We start from the raw sequence: 19336 nt of genomic DNA, 5'->3' as shown, positions 1-19336 counted from the left end.
TAAAACAGAATGTGACACACTATTCCTCTATACGGCACTTCACTGCACCTTCGCTGTGTAACCATAGTCTCCTGGAGGGAGAGCGGTCACTACGTGTATAGATCTATACAGGAAAGACACTCTCATATCCCGACTGTTAGCTACAGTCCGAGCCGACTAGGCCCAGGGATGACAAAATGTTACCACACTACGTGTGACCTGAGGGGTCATTGGACATTCGATCGCCTATCCGCATGGTTTCATATGAATTCACATTCGGATCCCTAAATTAACAAATTAAGAAATAAAGGTAAAACAGACTCCCCGAGGTGTATTATATACTTATCACTACCTAGAGTATGCAGTTTATTTACCATTCAGCCGGCAATAACACTGCTGGAATAATACATTATCTTCCCATTTACTTTGTATAAATGAAGTCCAAAACTATATTTTATAAATGAGAGTCTAATTGGGAAAACTTTTACACACTCTAAGGATCAAACCTACAAGTAACCAAGTCTTGGCAGAAGACTACTTTTACTGGAAAATATAGGATTTTCTAGAGATTCACACTATTTTCAAACTTGATAACAACTTTTACAGTACGCGATTAAAGACACTTTGATACAAGCAATGACACTAAATGCTTATGAACTCACCAGCTTGATGCTGATACTCGTTTTCAAAATAACTTGTATTCTCAGGTCATCAGTAGACAGGTATAGGTGCAACTTTTGAGAAGACGGAGCACATGCAAGACTCCTCTTTATTTTGATTATACTTTTTGGTGTCTAACAAACTGTACAGAACACGCTTGTATTACAATTACTATATTAATGCAATAGATGTTGTTGCTTGTTTTTACTATTATGCATTGTTATGATACTGTACATGACGTCCTCCACCCCAGAACATATTCCGCCGTTCTCGGTTTTGGGGTGTAACGATTTTAGAGAGAAATCGATTGAAATGGTGTAAATGCCAAATAGGCTAAATAGGCTAAATGCCAAATATTTTAGAGAGAAATCGATTGAAATGGTGTAACGATTGAAGAATGAATGAGATGCTATTTATAGGGCGATTTCTTGGAATATGTGTCGTGCACCATAGTGGCTCTCCGTGCTCTTGGTCGAGACATAGTGATGTGGCAAAATGTTGGCCTGACACATGGCAAAAAGTGAGTGGAGCAGCGTGGTCTTGTCTGGCGCGCCGTGCTCCTGAGGCGCACGTATACCGGTGTTCAGATTTTTAAAATTATGTAACTTTTTCATACGAACTCTTTTTTAACGTTCTTTATATCCCCAGAAAATTCTCGATGAGACCTACAACTTTCGTTTAGATTCCATCGACTAATCTTGACTTTATATATTTCACACAGACTTAGACTGTTAAAGCCCGTATAAAAAGCATAATTCTTTTATCCGGTGTCCGTTTTTGACAGACTTTATATCGTTGGACTCCTATTAACGATATCTTCAAATTTCGTTTATATTATTTTGGCTAAAAGTTGACCGATCTAAAATTCGATTTTTGAGTTGAATAGAACTATGCCGAAAGCTAGAAAAATTATAACTTTATCTCACGAAGTCATATTTAGATGTTCTCTATATGCACGCTCTCGGTTTAATAACTACTATGACTTTCATTTAGATTACTTAGGCTAAAAAGTAATTTATAAAAAATTTACCTTTTATGATACGTGGAGACATACCGATTTAATCACGAAACTTCGAAGAAGCATAAATTCTTCATATGAAGTCGAATTTGGACGCTCCTTATATCTCTGAAATCCTCTTAACGTATACTACAACTAAATTAAGATTATTTGTTATAATTAATCTTTTATTTTCGATCCATATTTTAAGCTTATTTATTTTATTACTAATACTGTTGTAATTTTCATAAAACATCCTATAAAACACATAAGCACATAATTATATGAATAATCTAACTGGAAACACAGACGTTACATTATAAGGTGACTAATGAAACATTAAGTAACTTTATAAGGTTTTGGATATGAAATACCAATTCATTTTAGACAAGTTCATTGTATTCCGGACACTATTTTAACATTCAGATTGTGTTTATTAAGTTGTTACTCGATAAAAAAACACAAAAACAAGTAAATGAAGCTAAAACTAACATATAAAGTCTCAATATCGTCATGATCTAGCGACATTTTTTACTTCGACAATAATTCTGATATATCTTATGTTTTGGTGTAAAGCCCAAATTGCATTAAATATGGTCCATTAAATTCGAAACTCGTTTCAGACTCGTTGGTTATTTTGTTAATTTTCCAGAATATCAATATCCATTTAGAGAGTGTTTGGCTAAGCTTATTTAAAATGCTTTTAACTTTTTAACTTATAACTTATTAGCTTATAGCAATGTTAAAACGATTTTTTTTTAAATGGTTGGATTAATTTATCTGGTGTCAAAATGCTATAAGTTGAAAAACCAATTTTAGTGTTTTGGTAAAATAACAAAAACAAAAGGTTTATAGAGATGTTGGACAGCTATAAGTTATAAGGAGTTTTGATAAGTTTGGAGGTAGTAATTTATCAAAAATGACTTATCCCGTTTCCACACCACTATCAACTATTTTTAAAAAAAATAATCTATCCAAACACTCATTTTAACTTATACCACTAATATGATAATACGTTAAAAAAACTTATTTTTTAAGCTTAACCAAATTTAAGAGATTGGTCACTTTGTGATACTCTTGTAGTTTAAGCCCCCTTTAAACTAATACCATAGTTGAGGGACCAATCTGGGAATTTCCTAAACTCCAAATGGTCAAATAATCGATTATTCCATTTCTTCGCGCCTTAACATCACCAGATCTTCAACTCTCATAGATTGGTGCGTTTTCTCCCTCCCTTCTCTCATTTGTGTGATGAACTTCTTTGTATTAGGAAATAGTAGTAAATTTGTATTTTAGGGTTAGTTTAAAGTTCTCGTTGACGAATTTCATTTGTGTTCGCATATTTTTTACAGATCCGTCGGTGATTCGGGGAGCATACCAAGGCAGCGTCACTTTGTCCGATATCGTCCTTCCAATCGGTATGTCTCTCTGTAAAACTCGCTGCTATCTCTCTCTCTCTCTCTCGCTACTCTATTTTTCTGTAAATTTCAATCGGTATGGAATTTGATTTCATGGTTTTTGGTGATTCTTAATTCTTGATTATTTTCAATATTGATTATTCATTCTTAACTTATAATAATACCATGCTGTTGGTGACTCTTGTTTCTAATACATATATTATATGTCTACAATTGTTGAATTGATTCCACGATTGGTGTTAAAAATGGGAATAAGAGAAACAAAACTAAAAGAATAAATCTAAAAAAATGTATCTGGGCCTTTTAATCAGGTTTCTAAGCTCTAACCTAATCAACCAAAACCCTCCATTTAATCTAAAAAATGATAATTTACTTTGACTTTTACTTAATACTCTGTTTTCTTACTTGTTTTTAATTTTGTGCAGAAGTATTAATTTGTTATTGACTTACTTCTTTGTGCTACTTTTTCAGTAGGGTACCACTAGGCAGTGTTTTTTAAGTTTTTGCAAAAACTTGTTTCTCTGAGGTTTTACAATAATATTACTGATACACTGTTATTTTTCTTGCATTTTTATCCGACAATTCAACTTCAATTGATATTTTATTGTTAAAACAGAGGTATTTAAGTCTTAAGAGTTATAATGTTCTAGGATTTTGTGATGATGGCATTAATTTTAACCCAATTCATTAACCGCCAAAAACAATTTTTTAATCTCCTTCCTCACATTTTTCTCCATTTCCCAAAATCAAAATCTTGAAGACGTACACGGGGAAATTCATCATGTGGAATCCAATCGGGGCATTATTTTCTGGAGTCGGTCATGTAGTTGGAAGTATATTTGGTGCTCCACTCGATTTTCTTTCCGGCAAGTCTTGCAAGTAAATATCCATCATCTTTCTTTAACATCTTTCTGTTTTATGTTCTTTCATGCAGTTTCTTTTAGTGAAACATATATATATATATATATATATATATATATATATATATATATATATATATATATATATATATATATATATATATATATATATATATATATATATATCTTTCTTTGATGATATTTATCATTCTAAATTCAGTTTTATCAATTGGTGACTGATTTTTGTGGTTAATTTACAATTACTGACAGCTCTTTGTGTGGTCCAACATGGGATTTGGTTTGTTACATCGAAAATTTCTGCATTCAACATCTAATCAAATTGTGTGCGGTTTCACTTCTGGTTTTCGTCGGTGGGTTTCTTCATATTTTGCCAAATATGAAGAAAGATGATGGATTTTTCACATCGATCTTATGCTCCATTCACCACTTTGTTTTATAAACTAGGAAAAAGGTGAAACATTGAATAGCATTTAACCCTTTACTTGTTCATCAATATGCTTGCAGTTTTACTATTCTTCTACTTTCTATACAAGATTGGAATATATCACTGCATTTTTCATATGTTATGGAAACTTGTACGGGCATGCATCTGGTCATTTTTCTCGGCCTGGGAACAAGGATGCGAATTTCTGTGTCAAATGTTGTGTAATGCCAAGGGTAAAAGGAGAAGACGCAGGAGAGACATTGAAATGGGTGACATGAGTATTAATGGAAGCGATGAAGAAACAGACATGGAAACAAGTTTTTCATATAGGAACAATGGTCGAAGGAGATTGTTGTCAAGAGACCATAAAAGAAACCATTTTAGAAGATCACTAAGGCCTAAAAGTCATCGGCTTCGTGTGGGTGTTGATGGTGATTCAGTTTATGCTACAAAAAGAAAACATATTAAGCATGGTGATGTTCGAGTTGTTAAAACGTCAAGCTTTGCACGAAAGGGGACGAATCACAAGAGATCTAGACGCAAATAAAAGCCTTGAACCCTAAACACTAAATATCTTTAACGAAACAATCAAAAAGATGAAATTCCCATACAATAGTTTTCCACACCCTCCATTGGTAAAAGAGTGTCGACAATTGGCCCTCCATGGACAAAAGATACCGAACCCTCCATCGTTTGTTGGCAACCTTTGTTTGGTTGACTGAAAGTACAAAAAAAAGTGAAGGTGATGGGAGTTTTATGCTTTTTAGGGTTAGATTCAAGACATAGCCACATACTTTTAATGATTTGTTTATTGTAACATCTTGCATGCATTTGTTCCTTTTACAACATTGTGCATGGAAAATTTTACCTAGTTATAGCTTGTAATGTACCAATTTAGGGGTGTCAATCAATGACAAGGCAACAAATTGAAATTGAAATTTGTTTTCGTATTTAGTGTAAACAAAACGAGGTACTGTTGTGTTTATGTTCAAAACTCGACACAGATTTGACACAATATTAACATGTGTTATTTATCTTTTTCGTGTATGTAATGTTTTGTATGATTAAGTGATGTAAATAAAATAATTGCATCATGTTAGTAAAAGGAACATGGCATTGTGTTCCGTGCGAGACAAAAAAACTACTTCATAATTGTCTGATTTAACAGCCCTAACCGAAATACAAAATAATTTTGACTACTATAGTTGGTAAGATTCTTTAAATTATAACGTCATGATACGAAATAAGTTGGTTGTATATAGCAATAATTCAGTAGATTTTTCAAAATACAATCCTTAATAAAGAAAACAATTGAAAATACAATTTGCAACTTCATAGCCTCCTTATGCCTCGCCCATTCCTCCTCCTCCACCACCCCACTTTCCGACAGAACCATCGGCCCGTTTGTCTTTTCCGGCAACCCGCGGCCAATCTTGTTTCTGTAACATCCGGATTCCCAGGTATATTATTTTATTCATTTATTTTGGAATTTGTGGAGGGACTCGGTGAGTTGGTGATTAGACTCGCCGAGTAGGGTCGCGAATTCTCATCCGGATTAATAACCGGACTCGACGAGTCCATGAGTGGACTCGGCGAGTCCGTGCTGTTTAATGAAACCCTAATTTCCCGGGTTTGGGACCTATTTAAAGGCCCCTAGGGTCATCATTTGCGGCTACCAAACCCCAGAGAGAAACCCTAAAAGAGCTAGAGCGGTTGTGAGAGGAAAGGAGCCATTTCTTGATCTTTGTGGTTGATTCTTGCAAGAAGGAGGTGTTTCCAGCTTAGAGGAGATCAAGGAGGTTGTGCATCTGGGGATTTTGAGCAAAAGACTTCATCTTTGAGGTATTATATCGCCCCTTTATCTGTTTTGTTGAAGGAATCCATGGATGAAGAGTTTTTATGTCCTTTATTGAAATGAATTGTGAGAATATGGCCCCTATTCATATTGAGACTTCAGATCTGGACCCATAGTGGTCTAAAGAGCTTATTCCAGCTTGCTTTATGTTGAGCTATGGAGGTAATGAGCTTAGGATGTTGTTTTTGGGGCTAAATCACCAAGTAAAACCTCCTAGTCGTCATATGAGTATCAAGATCCGAGCTTTACGTGATTATCAGGCTTGGGAAGGTCAGATCTATGGACCAAAGGAACAGATCTAACCTCAGGAGGTCAATTGAGTTTGTGCATGGCATGAACTTGCCGAGTCCAAGGGCAGACTCGGCGAGTAGGGTTAGGGTTTCCATAAATCACTCAGTGAGTAACTGCCGAGTTGGGGGAATGACTCGGTGAGTCAGGGGGGGGGGGATAGAGGACTGGAGTTCAAGGCAAAACTCGCCGAGTTGATCTTGAGACTCGGTGGGTTGACTCGGGGTGGCCCCGCGATTCATGCTAGGTGTAACTCATTGAGCAAGGGGAAAGACTCGACGTGCCAAGCGAGACTAGAGAGATAGTGGTCACGTGTAGACTCGCCGAGTCGCCCAAGTGCACTTGACGAGTCGGGTCAAAGTTTGACCGTTGACTTTTGTTGACTTTTAGGGTTTAGTCAACAATGGGGCCTTTGAGCCAAGGGAGGGGTGCCAAGAGAGGGTTGAGTCTAGTTCCGAGAGTTATATTTATGAGAGTATTTACTTTATGTGATTAGGCGGAGACTAGATCGTATTTCTACCGTGTCAGAGATTTACCGAAACATCTGAGGTGAGTCTTCTCACTATACTTTACCTAGTGTGGTAACAAAGTTATGTGACATTGTGTTATAGAGTTATATGCCAATGTATTTGCATGATTATTTATGTGTGGTGATTTATTGTGATATGTGATATGCATGATTTAGAGTTTACAGAGTATGACCAGTGGGTCCATAGAGTTAGGACCTTCGGGTCCATAGAGTTAAGGCCAGAGGGCCCATAGAGAGTTGAGGCTGGAGGGTCCCACTGAGACACATTGACTAGAGGGTCAACAGAGTTATAGCCTCGAGTGGTTAATATGTGTTAGAGTGGTATTTTAGGGAACTCACTAAGAAATTATGCTTACAGTGTTATGTGTTATGTGTTTCATGTACCAGTGATGATCGCGGGAAGGCGCCGACATGATTCGTACACACACACCCGCATAGTTTATATGTTTTGATCTTGGGGTTTTGTATTGAGATAATGTTGATACAATGTTTTGAAAAGTGAATGTGCATGATATTATATGGTTTTTAAAAAGTGAAAAATTGTTTAAATTTTTACGGTGTTACAAGTTGGTATTAGAGCCGTGGTTTGAGGGATTCGGATGCATCTTCGGGCGTATCTGAACTCAAACTGAGGATTTGAGAAAATTTTGATAACAAAACAATTTTTTTAAAGGGTAAAAAGAGTTTTGAGACAAACAGAGCAGAGCCGTGTGTACGGTCAGCCAGCCCCCGAATGGTGATTTCCCAAAATACCCTCAGTTATAAGATATGTTATGCTATGCTATATGATGAGTTATGTTTTGCATGATAGAGTAGACTAGGTATTCTTATTAGGAATAGAGTGGCCTGATATACGATGCCTTAGTCTAGGAGTTTTGCTGCTAGGAATGCTTGAGAGTGTTTAGATAGCAGCGAGGAGCTTATGAGAGATCTGCTAGTGAGTAGCATATAGTTAAAGAGAGTAGAGTACTTGGGATTTGGAACTCTGGGAGGAGGACTTGGGATGGATGTTGATGCGGTGTGGATGGTAGTATTGGGCCCGTACTACTGAAGACACCGGGTCAGTGCGCAGACCAAGTAAGAATCCTTAGAGTACTAAGGAACAAGTAGGGTGGAGTCATCGAGTGTAGGTATACTTGAGCGAGTCTCTAATATTCTTATGTCATGTTTCAGAAGGAGATCATGGTTGGGACGCGCCACACACCAGGGAGCAGCAGTACTAGTGATGAGGAGATCCGTAGGATCATTCATGAGGAGGTGGCTGCGGCCATCAGGGCAGAGATACCAGAGATGTTCGGGTCTACACTGATAAAGACATTTGACGAGAGATACGCTACTCTTTTTGAGGCTGTGGTTGCTGTGGCCACTGCAACCATGGCTGTGGCTAGGCCGCAGGGTGGTGATGCGTTGCTGTTCCGGGAGTTAAGCAACACAAAACCACTGGAGTTTGATAGGACCCAGGATCCGATTGCAGCGATGAGGTGGATTTCAGACATCGAGGGGTGTTTCTTTACTTGCTCATCTCCAGAGCATCTGAGAGTCCGGTTCACGTTGAACCAGCTTCGCTTGGGAACGAAGGACTGGTGGAAGTTTGTGACGGCACACTACTCGCCTGCTGAGCTTGCTGCAGTGACCTGAGAGAGGTTCACTGCTATGTTCCGAGAGGAGTACGTTCCCCAGATGGAGAAGGAGCGTTTGGCCCATGAGTTTCTGACCCTCAAGCAGGGTACCGAGTCTGTTACAATGATTACGAGGATGTTCCATGAGCGGGCGATGTTCTGCCCAGAGCACGTGTCCTCCGAACAGGCACGTATGAGCCGTTATCTGAGCATTTTGAGGAGAGATATATGAGAGTTCGTGGCGAACTCGATGTACCGGACATTTGCTGAGCTTCAGGCAAATGCCCGGAAGAGGGAGATAGAGGTGGAGACCCAGGCTAGGGAGGAGGCTGGGACTCAGGGGAGAGATCGACGACCGGCACAGTCTTAGCCGACAGCCAAGCGGGCCAAGCCCGCTGATTCGAGATCTGGGAGTCAGAAGGGCCGCACTTGTGGCAAGTGCGACAAGGGTCACGATGGGGTGTGTAGAGTAGGGTCTTGCTACAAATGTGGCAAGGAGGGGCATATGGCCATGGATTGGCCCAAGTGGTCTGCAGTATGTTTTCACTGCAACCAGACCGGAAACTAGAAGACAGAGTGTCCACAGTTGCGAGGGACAGCACAGGGAGCATCTCAGGGATCTGCCCCTGCTGCAGTGAGAGCTACGGATAGTCGGCCCACGAAGGTTGAGGCACCGAAGGCATGAGGGAGAGCCTTCCAGTTAACTGCGGAGGAGGTCCACGCAGCGCCCGATGTCATGGCTAGTATGTATTCTTTCATGTATTTACTTGTATGTTGAGATATTGTGCTTATATTATGATATGCGTAGGTACTTTTCTTGTGAGTTCTGTACCTGCCTTGGTGTTATTTGACTCGGGTGCGATTCGGTCTTTTATATCTTTGACTTTTAGTCAACACATCAGTATTAGTCGAGAGGTATTGAGTCGGCCTCTGAGAGTTTCCGTAGCTGACGAGAGAGCGGTGTATGCCACCGAGGTGATCCGAGGGTGTGTACTCGAGATTTTTGGCGTTGAGTTTCCGATAGATTTAGTTCCTATTGCGATGGGAGATGTCTGTGTCATCGTGGGCATGGACTGGTTGAGCAAATTTGGAGCGGTTATCGACTGCGAGAGACAGCTGGTGACCATACGAGACCCTAGTGGGGGAGTTCTTACGGTGTATGGCGAGGGTACATGTTCTGGGTCGGCATTTTGTTCAGCCGCTAGAGCGAGACAGAGTCTAAAGTAGGGCTGTAAGGGATTTGTAGCGTATGTGATGGATACGAGGGTTGATTCAGAGAGACTGAGGTCAGTTGATGAGGTTCCGATAGTGCGTGAGTTCCCGGATGTATTTCCGGAGGAGTTACCGGGTGTGCCTCCTGAGAGGCAACTTGAGTTCAGTATCGATTTGGTTCCGGGGGCTGCGCCTATCGCCAAGGCGCCCTATCGCCTTGCGCCTCCAGAGATGCATGAGTTATCCTCATAGCTTTAGGAGCTGCTGGGGAAGGGGTTTATTCGGCCGAGCAGTTCTCCATGGGGAGCACCTATCCTTTTTGTTAAGAAAAAGGATGGTTCACACCGGATGTGCATTGATTACAGGGAGTTGAACAAGCTGACGGTCAAGAACCGTTACCCGTTGCCGAGGATCGACGATTTGTTCGATCAGTTACAGGGAACATCTTGGTTCTCCAAGATCGATTTGAGGTCTAGATATCATCAGGTGAGGGTGCGATATGAGGATATCCAAAAGACAACGTTCAGGACTCGTTACGGGCATTACGAGTTCGTAGTGATGCCTTTCGGACTCACCAATGCACCGGCGGTGTTCATGGACCTCATGAACAGAATGTGCAGACCGATGTTGGATTGCTCGGTGATCGTGTTCATCGACGACATATTGGTGTATTCGAGATCTAGAGAGCAGCATGAGGAGCATTTGAGAGAAATCCTCGGGGTTTTTAGATCGGAGAGGCTTTATGCCAAATTCTCCAAGCGTGATTTCTGGTTACGAGAGGTCCAGTTCCTAGGGCACCTCGTTAACCAAAAAGGGATATTGGTCGATCCGGCCAAGATCGAGGCGGTGATGAGTTGGGAGGTGCCGAGGTCACCTACGGAGATTAGGAGTTTCCTAGGATTGGCAGGATATTACCGGAGGTTTATCAGGGATTTCTCCAAGATCGCCGTGCCACTCACCAAGTTGACTAAGAAGGGTGTTGCTTTTTCATGGGGTATAGAGCAGCAGGCCTCCTTCGAGACACTTTGCCAGAGACTACGCGAAGCCCCGGTGTTAGCCCTTCCAGAGGGAATGGAGGATTTCGTGGTGTATTGTGACGCGTCGATATCAGGGTTTGGAGCGGTGCTTATGTAGAGGGGGCATGTGATAGCATACGCATCGAGGCAGCTGAAGCCTCATGAGATGAGGTATCCCACCCACGATCTAGAGTTGGGGGTAGTAGTGTTCGCCCTCAAAATCTGGCGTCACTATCTGTATGGGGTCCAATGTACCATATACACAGATCACAAGAGCCTGAAGTACTTGATGGATTAGCCCAACCTGAATATGCGACATAGGAGGTGGTTGGATGTGGTAAAGGATTATGATTGCGAGATCCTGTACCACCCGGGTAAGGCTAACATGGTAGCCAATGCCCTGAGCTGTAGGGCGGAGAGCGTCCCGATGCGAGACGTTTACATGAGATTGACAGTGATGACTCTGGTGTTGGACACCATTCGTGGGGCCCAGGATGAGGCCTGGAGACCATAGAACCGTAAGAGAGAAAGGGTTATCGGGCATGTATCGGAGTTCGTTACCGATAGCCGGGAGTTCGTTACCGTTTGTGGGCGGAACGCGTACCATTTTGATGGAGGAGGCGCATCGATCGAGGTTCTCGATCCATCCAGGGGCCACTAACATGTATTTGGACCTAAAGAGAGAATATTGGTGGCCCTATAAGAAGAGAGATGTCGCGTGGTTTGTAGAGAGATTCTTGACCTATCGCAGGGTTAAGGCCGAGCACCAGCGTCCACATGGTAAGCTGCAGCCATTAGAGATTCCCGAGTGGAAGTGGCAACATATTACCATGGATTTTATCACCAAATTGCCGAGGACTGCGAGGGGCGTCGATGCAATTCGGGTGATTGTAGACATGTTGACGAAGAGCGCTCATTTCCTTGCTATCAGTGAGAGCTCCTCCGCTGAGAGGTTGGCAGAAATGTACGTGAGGGAGGTGGTATTGCGGCATGGAGTGCCGATCTCGATTGTATCAGATCGAGATGTGCGTTTCACTTCCAGATTCTGGAAGAAATTTCATGAGGAATTGGGTACGAGGCTGCATCTTAGTACCGCATACCACCCACAGACTGACGGGCAGAGTGAGCGGACGATTCAGACGCTCGAGGACATGCTCCGGGCATGTGTGTTGGATTTCGGCGGGAGTTGGGACACGTATTTTCCCTTGTCATATTTTTCCTACAACATCTATCATTCGAGCATTGGTATGCCACCCTTTGAGCTATTGTATGGGAGGAGGTGTCGGACCACCATTTGCTGGGGAGAGGTAGGGTAACGTGTGATGGATAGTACGGAGATCATGCTTCAGACAACAGAGCAAATATAGCAGGTCAGACAGAGGTTGTTGACCGCTCAAAGTCGCCAGAAGAGTTATGCGGACAGGCACCGGTTCGAGCTCGAATTTCAGGTCGGCGACTTCGTGCTCCTGAAGGTCTCTCCTTGGAAATGAGTGATCCGATTTAGGAAGAGGGGCAAGATGGGGCCCCGATATATTGGACCTTTCAGGGTAATCGTGAGAGTAGGCAGGATAGCCTACCGTTTGGAGCTACCTGCAGAGTTGGGTCAGATACATGACACCTTCCACGTGTCACAACTGAGAAAGTGTATAGCCGACGAGTCGGCAGTGGTACCATTAGAGGATATTCAGGTGGATGTGAGCCTGAACTATGTTGAGAGACCAGTGGTGATTAGGGATCGAAAGATCAAGGGTCTGAGGAACAAGGAAGTGCCTTTGGTGCAGGTCTAGTGGCAACATCGGAAAGGGTCAGAGTTGACTTGGGAGCCGGAGCGAGAGATGCGTGAGCAGCATCTAGAGTTGTTTGTAGAATGAGACTTTGAGGACGAAGTCTGATTCTAGTAGGGGAGAATTGTAACATCCAGATTCCCAGGTATATTATTTTATTCATTTATTTTGGAATTTGTGGAGGGACTCGACGAGTTGGTGCTTAGACTCACCGAGTAGGGTCGCAAATTCTCATCCGGATTAATGACCGGACTCGACGAGTCCATGAATGGACTCGGCGAGTCCGCGCTGTTTAATGAAACCCTAATTTCCCGGGATTTGGGACCTATTTAAAGGCCCTTAGGGCCGTCATTTATGGTTACCAAACCACAGAGAGAAACACTAAAAGAGCTAGAGCGGTTGTGAGAGGAAAGGAGCCATTTCTTGATCTTTGTGGTTGATTCTTTCAAGAAGGAGGTGTTTCCAGCTTAGAGGAGACCAAGGAGGTTGTGCATCTAGGGATTTTGAGCAAAAGACTTCATCTTTGAGGTATTATATTGCCTCTTTATCTGTTTTGTTGAAGGAATCCATAGATGTAGAGTTTTTATGTCCTTTATTGGAATGAATTGTGAGAATATGGCCCCTATTCATATTGAGACTTCAGATCTGGACCCATAGTGGTCTAAAGAGCTTATTCCAGCTTGCTTTATGTTGAGCTATGGAGGTAATGAGCTTAGGATGTTGTTTTTGGGGCTAAATCACCAAGTAAAACCTCCTAGTCGTCATATGAGTGTCAAGATTCGAGCTTTACGTGATTATCAGGCTTGGGAAGGTCAGATCTATGGACCAAAGGAACAGATCTAACCTCAAGAGGTCAATTGAGTTTGTGCATGGCATGAACTCGCTGAGTCCAAGGGCAGACTCGACGAGTAAGGTTAGGGTTTCCCGTAAATCACTCAGTAAGTAACTACCGAGTTGGGGGAATGAGTCGGTGAGTCAGAGGGGGGATAGAGGACTGGAGTTCAAGGCGGAACTCGCCGAGTTGATCTTGAGACTCGGCGAGTTGAGTCGGGGTGGCCCCGCGATTCATGCCAGGTGTAACTCATCGAGCAAGGGGAAAGACTCGACGTGCCAAGCGAGACTAGAGAGACAGTGGACACGTGTAGACTCGCCGAGTCGCCCAAGTGCACTCGACGATTCGGGTCAAAGTTTGACCGTTGACTTTTGTTGACTTTTAGGGTTTAGTCAACAATGGGGCCTTTGAGCCAAGGGAGGGGTCAAATGGTCTTTTACCCTTCTGAGGGTGCCAAGAGAGGGTTGAGTCTAGTTCCGAGAGTTATATTTATGAGAGTATTTACTTTATGTGATTAGGCGGAGGCTAGATCGTATTTCTACCGAGTCAGAGATTTACCGAAACAGCTGAGGTGAGTCTTCTCACTATACTTTAGCTAGTGTGGTAATAGAGTTATGTGACAGTGTATTATAGAGTTATGTGCCAGTGTATTTGCATGATTATTTATGTGTGGCGATTTATTGTGATATGTGATATGCATGATTTAGAGTTTACAGAGTAGGACCAGTGGGTCCATAGAGTTAAGGCCAGAGGGTCCATAGAGAGTTGGGGCTGGAGGGTCCCACTAAGATACATTGACCAGAGGGTCAACAGAGTTATAGCCTCGAGTGGTTAATATGTGTTAGAGTGGTATTTTGGGGAACTCACTAAGCAATTATGCTTACAGTGGTGTGTGTTATGTGTTTCAGGTACCAGTGATGATCGCGGGAAGGCGCCGACATGATTCGTACACACACACACCCGCGGAGTTTATATGTTTTGATCTTGGGGTTTTGTATTGAGATAATGTTGATACAATGTTTTGAAAAGTGAATATGCATGATATTATATGGTTTTTAAAAAGTGAAATATTGTTTAAATTTTTACGGTGTTACAGTTCCGGATTCCGGTCAAATCCTTTGCATGATACTCATTTTTCACCATAATCCTTTGCATATCATCTTGTCTCTCCATCAACTGCCTCTAATTAGATGCAAACCCACCCATGTATAGCTTTGTACATTTTCTCGTACATCACCCTTAGCCTCTCTTCATCCTAAACCCACCTCATGTATCAGTTATTATAGACTAGAGCATCCTATTTTTTTCTTCTAATTCTATTGCAATTTGCAACAAAATTACCTAATTTTTCAGTGCTATAATGGGGTAAAATTTTCCAAGAATAATGTCAAAAAAAAAAGATGAAAGTAAAATTCTAGTATAATTAAGTAGATTTTTCATAGCACTATAAACTATGCCTTAATAAGAAAAAATATGAAAAATACAATGATGACATGTGATAGACATAAATGACAGTTGGATGCTATAAAAGTAAAACAAAACAAGAAATTAAGTTGCTTTGGCTTGCATTTAACTATTAAGATGATAATGATACAAAAATCCTGGTTAGCTTGGAATGTTTCCCTTTTGTACAAAAGGAAAAAATGTTTTTTTTTTTTTTTTGTTTTTTTTTTTCGGTTTCTTTTAGATTTAGGGTTTAGCTCCCTAGAATTATTATACAGTAACAAAGATACATATATTCAGCTAAAAATTAAAATAGGCATACTGAAGTATAATGGCAGTCTATGTTCGTTTCTTCCTATTACACCATTGTACTTTGAGAAATCTACCCATCATTATACAGTAACAAAGCAATTTTCACTCCCTCTAACCGGATAGATTTTTCATATTAGTAAGATAATATTTGAAAGCACAATTCTATATATATATATATATATATATATATATATATATATATATATATATATATATATATATATATATGCCTTAATAAGAAAAGAAAAAATGAGGTGAGCCGTGAGTGATAGAAAGAATTGAAAGTATGATGCTATTATTTATACACAAATATAAGAAAGTACATCGCTTTTTCTTGCATTTAGTAAATTGATGTAGATTCTAAATTTCATAAAGTACCTAGTAATATCAAGGCAGACAGTTTATTCATGTCCTCGGACCTCCAAAAAAAAGTTTAAACTATAACGGGAGGGCTAATTTCAACCTTAACCCTTTTCCAAAGAACAATTCCTTATTAAGAAAAATATTGAAAATATAATGTTGTAATAAGGCTACATGAATGTAAGATGATATAATAAACAAATAAATGAAACTACATTCCTATATTATATATCGTGTTAAAGGCAACATACTTTACTTTCAAATATTTGTTTATTTATTATAGCATTCTACTTTCATGTAGTCCTATTAAAACATTATACTAATGCGAAAAAAATTTCTATAATTGGGTAGATTTTTCAAAGTAGAATGTCCTAATAAGAAAAAAAATGGAAAGGACAATGTTATGCGTATATTGAACATCATCCATCCTATTATAACAAGGAGCAATAGTAATGACGAAGATATTACCTTTACTTCCTTGTATAACTTCTTTTCCCATACATATAGCTTCCCCAAAGTAGAAGAAAGGTTGATGGACCTATCATTGGGAACTGCATCCACATTATAAGATCCTGCTAATTTTGTTACCCGAGAACACGATCTTACAGATTGTGTATTGGATGCTCTGAAGATGCTAAAGGATACAGAATCTTGGATAATACCACTACAAAATAACATTATATATATATATATATATATATATATATATATATATATATATATATATATATATATATATATATATATATATATAACGATCTTATAGATTGTGTATTGGATGCTCTGAAGATGCTAAAGGATACAGAATCTTGGATAATACCACTGCAAAATAACATTATATATATATATATATATATATATATATATATATATAAGTACTAGTCTGTCATACAATCAATGCGACTTCGGAACAACATAAATAGAGACGAACTCAATTCAGATTCAGAATCCCCATTTCCACCATCAATGGAATGAATATGAGAAATCGAACCAGAAGACATGGAGCCATTGTTGTTAGCCTTACGTTAGTCAGATGGAAATGTGAGCACCGGGGAGGATGGAGAGGGCGAGGGGATTACAAGCTGTTTATCAACAAATCGAGAAAGTGCAAAATCGATGTCTCTAAGAGAATGAAAGTAAGCCAAATGCGAAGAAGACAAATCGTACCGGTAATCCACGGTGGACTTGATCAATCTCTTCCTCTCTCTCTATAATGTATCACCAATGGCAAATCGTCAACTTTGGAAGGTCTGCAGCCCATGTCAGTAACACAATATCATCAATCGCCCCCAAACCCTAAACCCAGTTTTCGTATCATTGTCTCTGCTGCAACAGGACTAGTGAACCCAAATCAAAACTTGCCAGATCTATGAATACGCTTTCATACATGTATAACATCTCAGTGTGCAAACGCATTAATGGAGAGGGATAAACGATGCCGGTGTTAAAATTTAGAAAGAGAGAGAAACTGAAGTTGGGATTGCAGAAATCTTGAAGCATTAATTAAATGTTAAATGTAGTAGATAGACAGTGAGAATCAGCGAAGTAGAAATTGATAGTAGTACAGTAAGGTTTGCGGCAATAAACTATCGAAATGTGTGATTTTGGCATGTGTTTGCATAGAGATTTGTAGAAGAAGACGAAAGAAGAGGTGCATGTTTTTCAAATTCAAAATAAATGCGTTGAAATTTGTATTTAGGATACCGTCGTGATTTATTATCCAAATATTGTAACGTTTGCGTTGGAAACAAGAAGGTGGAATCCGCCATGGATGAAGGAGGGAGGATTGAATAATATTTCGAAGGAAGGTGATCAGCAGAGAATATGGACAAATGGAAATCATGGTCTGTTGAGCATGCCGATGGATAGGCTTCTGGTTAGAAAAAGGGTTCCTAGCTTACTTCTCTATTTTCCAAGTTTCTAAAAATCTCATCGTGGCTCCATCGTGGCTCCGTGGTGGCGTGTCATGGCTCCAAGGCTTGTACCTGCCGCCAAGCTTTACCAAAACGCCTTCTTAACTCATATATGTGTATAAAAATGAATAATATTTGAAAATACATATAAAAATATTAATTATATACAAAATTACCGCCTTATATCACGTCTTACAAACGACGTGGCTCGCCAAGGCTCAGAAAAGCTTGAGGCTTGACATTGTCGTTAAGTCACGCCTTACGTTATTTAGAACCTTGTTATTCTCTCTCACTCATTTCTATAAAAGGTTTTAATCACCAAGTATTATTTTTCCCAATTTACTTTACACTACACCAATACAGGTAAATATTTAAGACAAATTGCTAGAAAAGATGTTGAATTTTTAGATTTTTATGTTATTTTTTTTTATTGAAATCATTATATTTTTAACTTTTTAAAAGACTTGGCATATGATTTGACACACTTTACTCGACATAAACATCCTTTAACATTAAAGAAACCTTCTCCTTGAAAATGGATCACAAGGGAATCATGTGCCTATTAAGTGTAATAATTACATATAAGTAATGTGCCTTGTATTTAAGTAATATTCCTTATTGAATGAGATTTGTTATATCTAATCTAAATTGTTTACCACTATATATTATGTCTATATTATGTCTACCATAAGATGAAGAATGACCAGATATTAAAGAAATATGATGGGTATGTACTAACTAACATAGAAAATCCGAGTAAAGTATGAAGTATAAATACATGCTACAAACCTCTCGAAACTGTATGAATAAGGACTATGCGGACTAATGAAAATGAATTATGTAAATGGGATAAAGTAATGACTCGTGTTGCCACGATGACCGAAGCAACATGTGTTTAATAAGACAATCATATAAATGATGAACTCAAGTAAGAAAGAAAGACATGAGATCTAAACAAAATTGGATAATGGTGATTTGGTCTCTACCAAAAGACAACCACATGTTTATATAGAACTATCAGTGTATATGTATATGTTTGTATTTGTATATAAAACCCATGTATAGATTTTGGCCCTCTAATATCTTAGATAAACTTTGTATATAAACTTTGTTTGTACTCATTTGAAAGGCTATGCATATCATAGGTTAATATGGTATCAGAGTTTCCCTTAGTATTTTCCTAATATCTCTTATTTTCTATTATGTCCCTCCACATCTATTATCTCTCTTCCGACTCGCCACTGTATCTCATGGCAGAACCCTAATCAACTCATTATCGGTTTTCTGTAACATCTCAACGCTTCATCTATCGTTGCTCCCACTTACACCGCTTAAAGTGTGTAGTATCACAAACATAAAGTATCACATCCCGTTGGTTCTAAATTTGGAGCAATTCAACTACGAATCGTGGAGAGAACTATTTTTTTTTATTGATTGTGATGCTTATGATGAAAGGTCTAGTATGATCGAGAATCATATTAAAGTGATATTGCTAATTAACATATGATACTAATGGGTCACACTAACAATAACTTGATATAATTGATTATTTATTAGAAATTGATTTTAATAAATATTCAATAAAACTCTTATAATTAATTTGGAAATTATTTATTTCATGGAAATAATAATTTTCATTAGCAAGTAACATAATATATCATATGGTATGATCTATAAGTCATGTAAATTATTTTGGACTAGAAAGACTTTTGTCATTTAGCCAAAAAGCAAACGTTATAACTTATAAAAGGCTTGGGATTTTGATTATTTTAGAGAAAAGTATGGCATGTCTTAAAAGCATGGGGAGACAAGTT

General features: G+C 39.3%; 1 protein-coding gene across 1 annotated transcript; it reads left to right on the top strand.

The window, feature by feature from the left end:
* The first annotated feature begins 2829 nt into the window (after nucleotides 1-2829).
* LOC111914374 (uncharacterized) lies at nucleotides 2830-5376 on the top strand. Its single transcript, XM_042897425.2, has 5 exons — nucleotides 2830-2853; nucleotides 2989-3054; nucleotides 3815-3933; nucleotides 4185-4285; nucleotides 4440-5376. The coding sequence occupies exons 3-5, from the start codon at nucleotides 3836-3838 to the stop codon at nucleotides 4904-4906; spliced, it is 666 nt and encodes a 221-aa protein (XP_042753359.1). The 5' UTR covers nucleotides 2830-2853; nucleotides 2989-3054; nucleotides 3815-3835; the 3' UTR covers nucleotides 4907-5376.
* Nucleotides 5377-19336: the final 13960 nt, after the last annotated feature.

The sequence above is a fragment of the Lactuca sativa genome, chromosome 8 (genome assembly GCF_002870075.4).
Source record: "Lactuca sativa cultivar Salinas chromosome 8, Lsat_Salinas_v11, whole genome shotgun sequence".
NCBI lineage: Eukaryota > Viridiplantae > Streptophyta > Magnoliopsida > Asterales > Asteraceae > Lactuca > Lactuca sativa.
The sequence above is the reverse complement of the archived record's forward strand: the minus strand, read 5'-3'. Positions and strand labels throughout refer to the sequence as shown.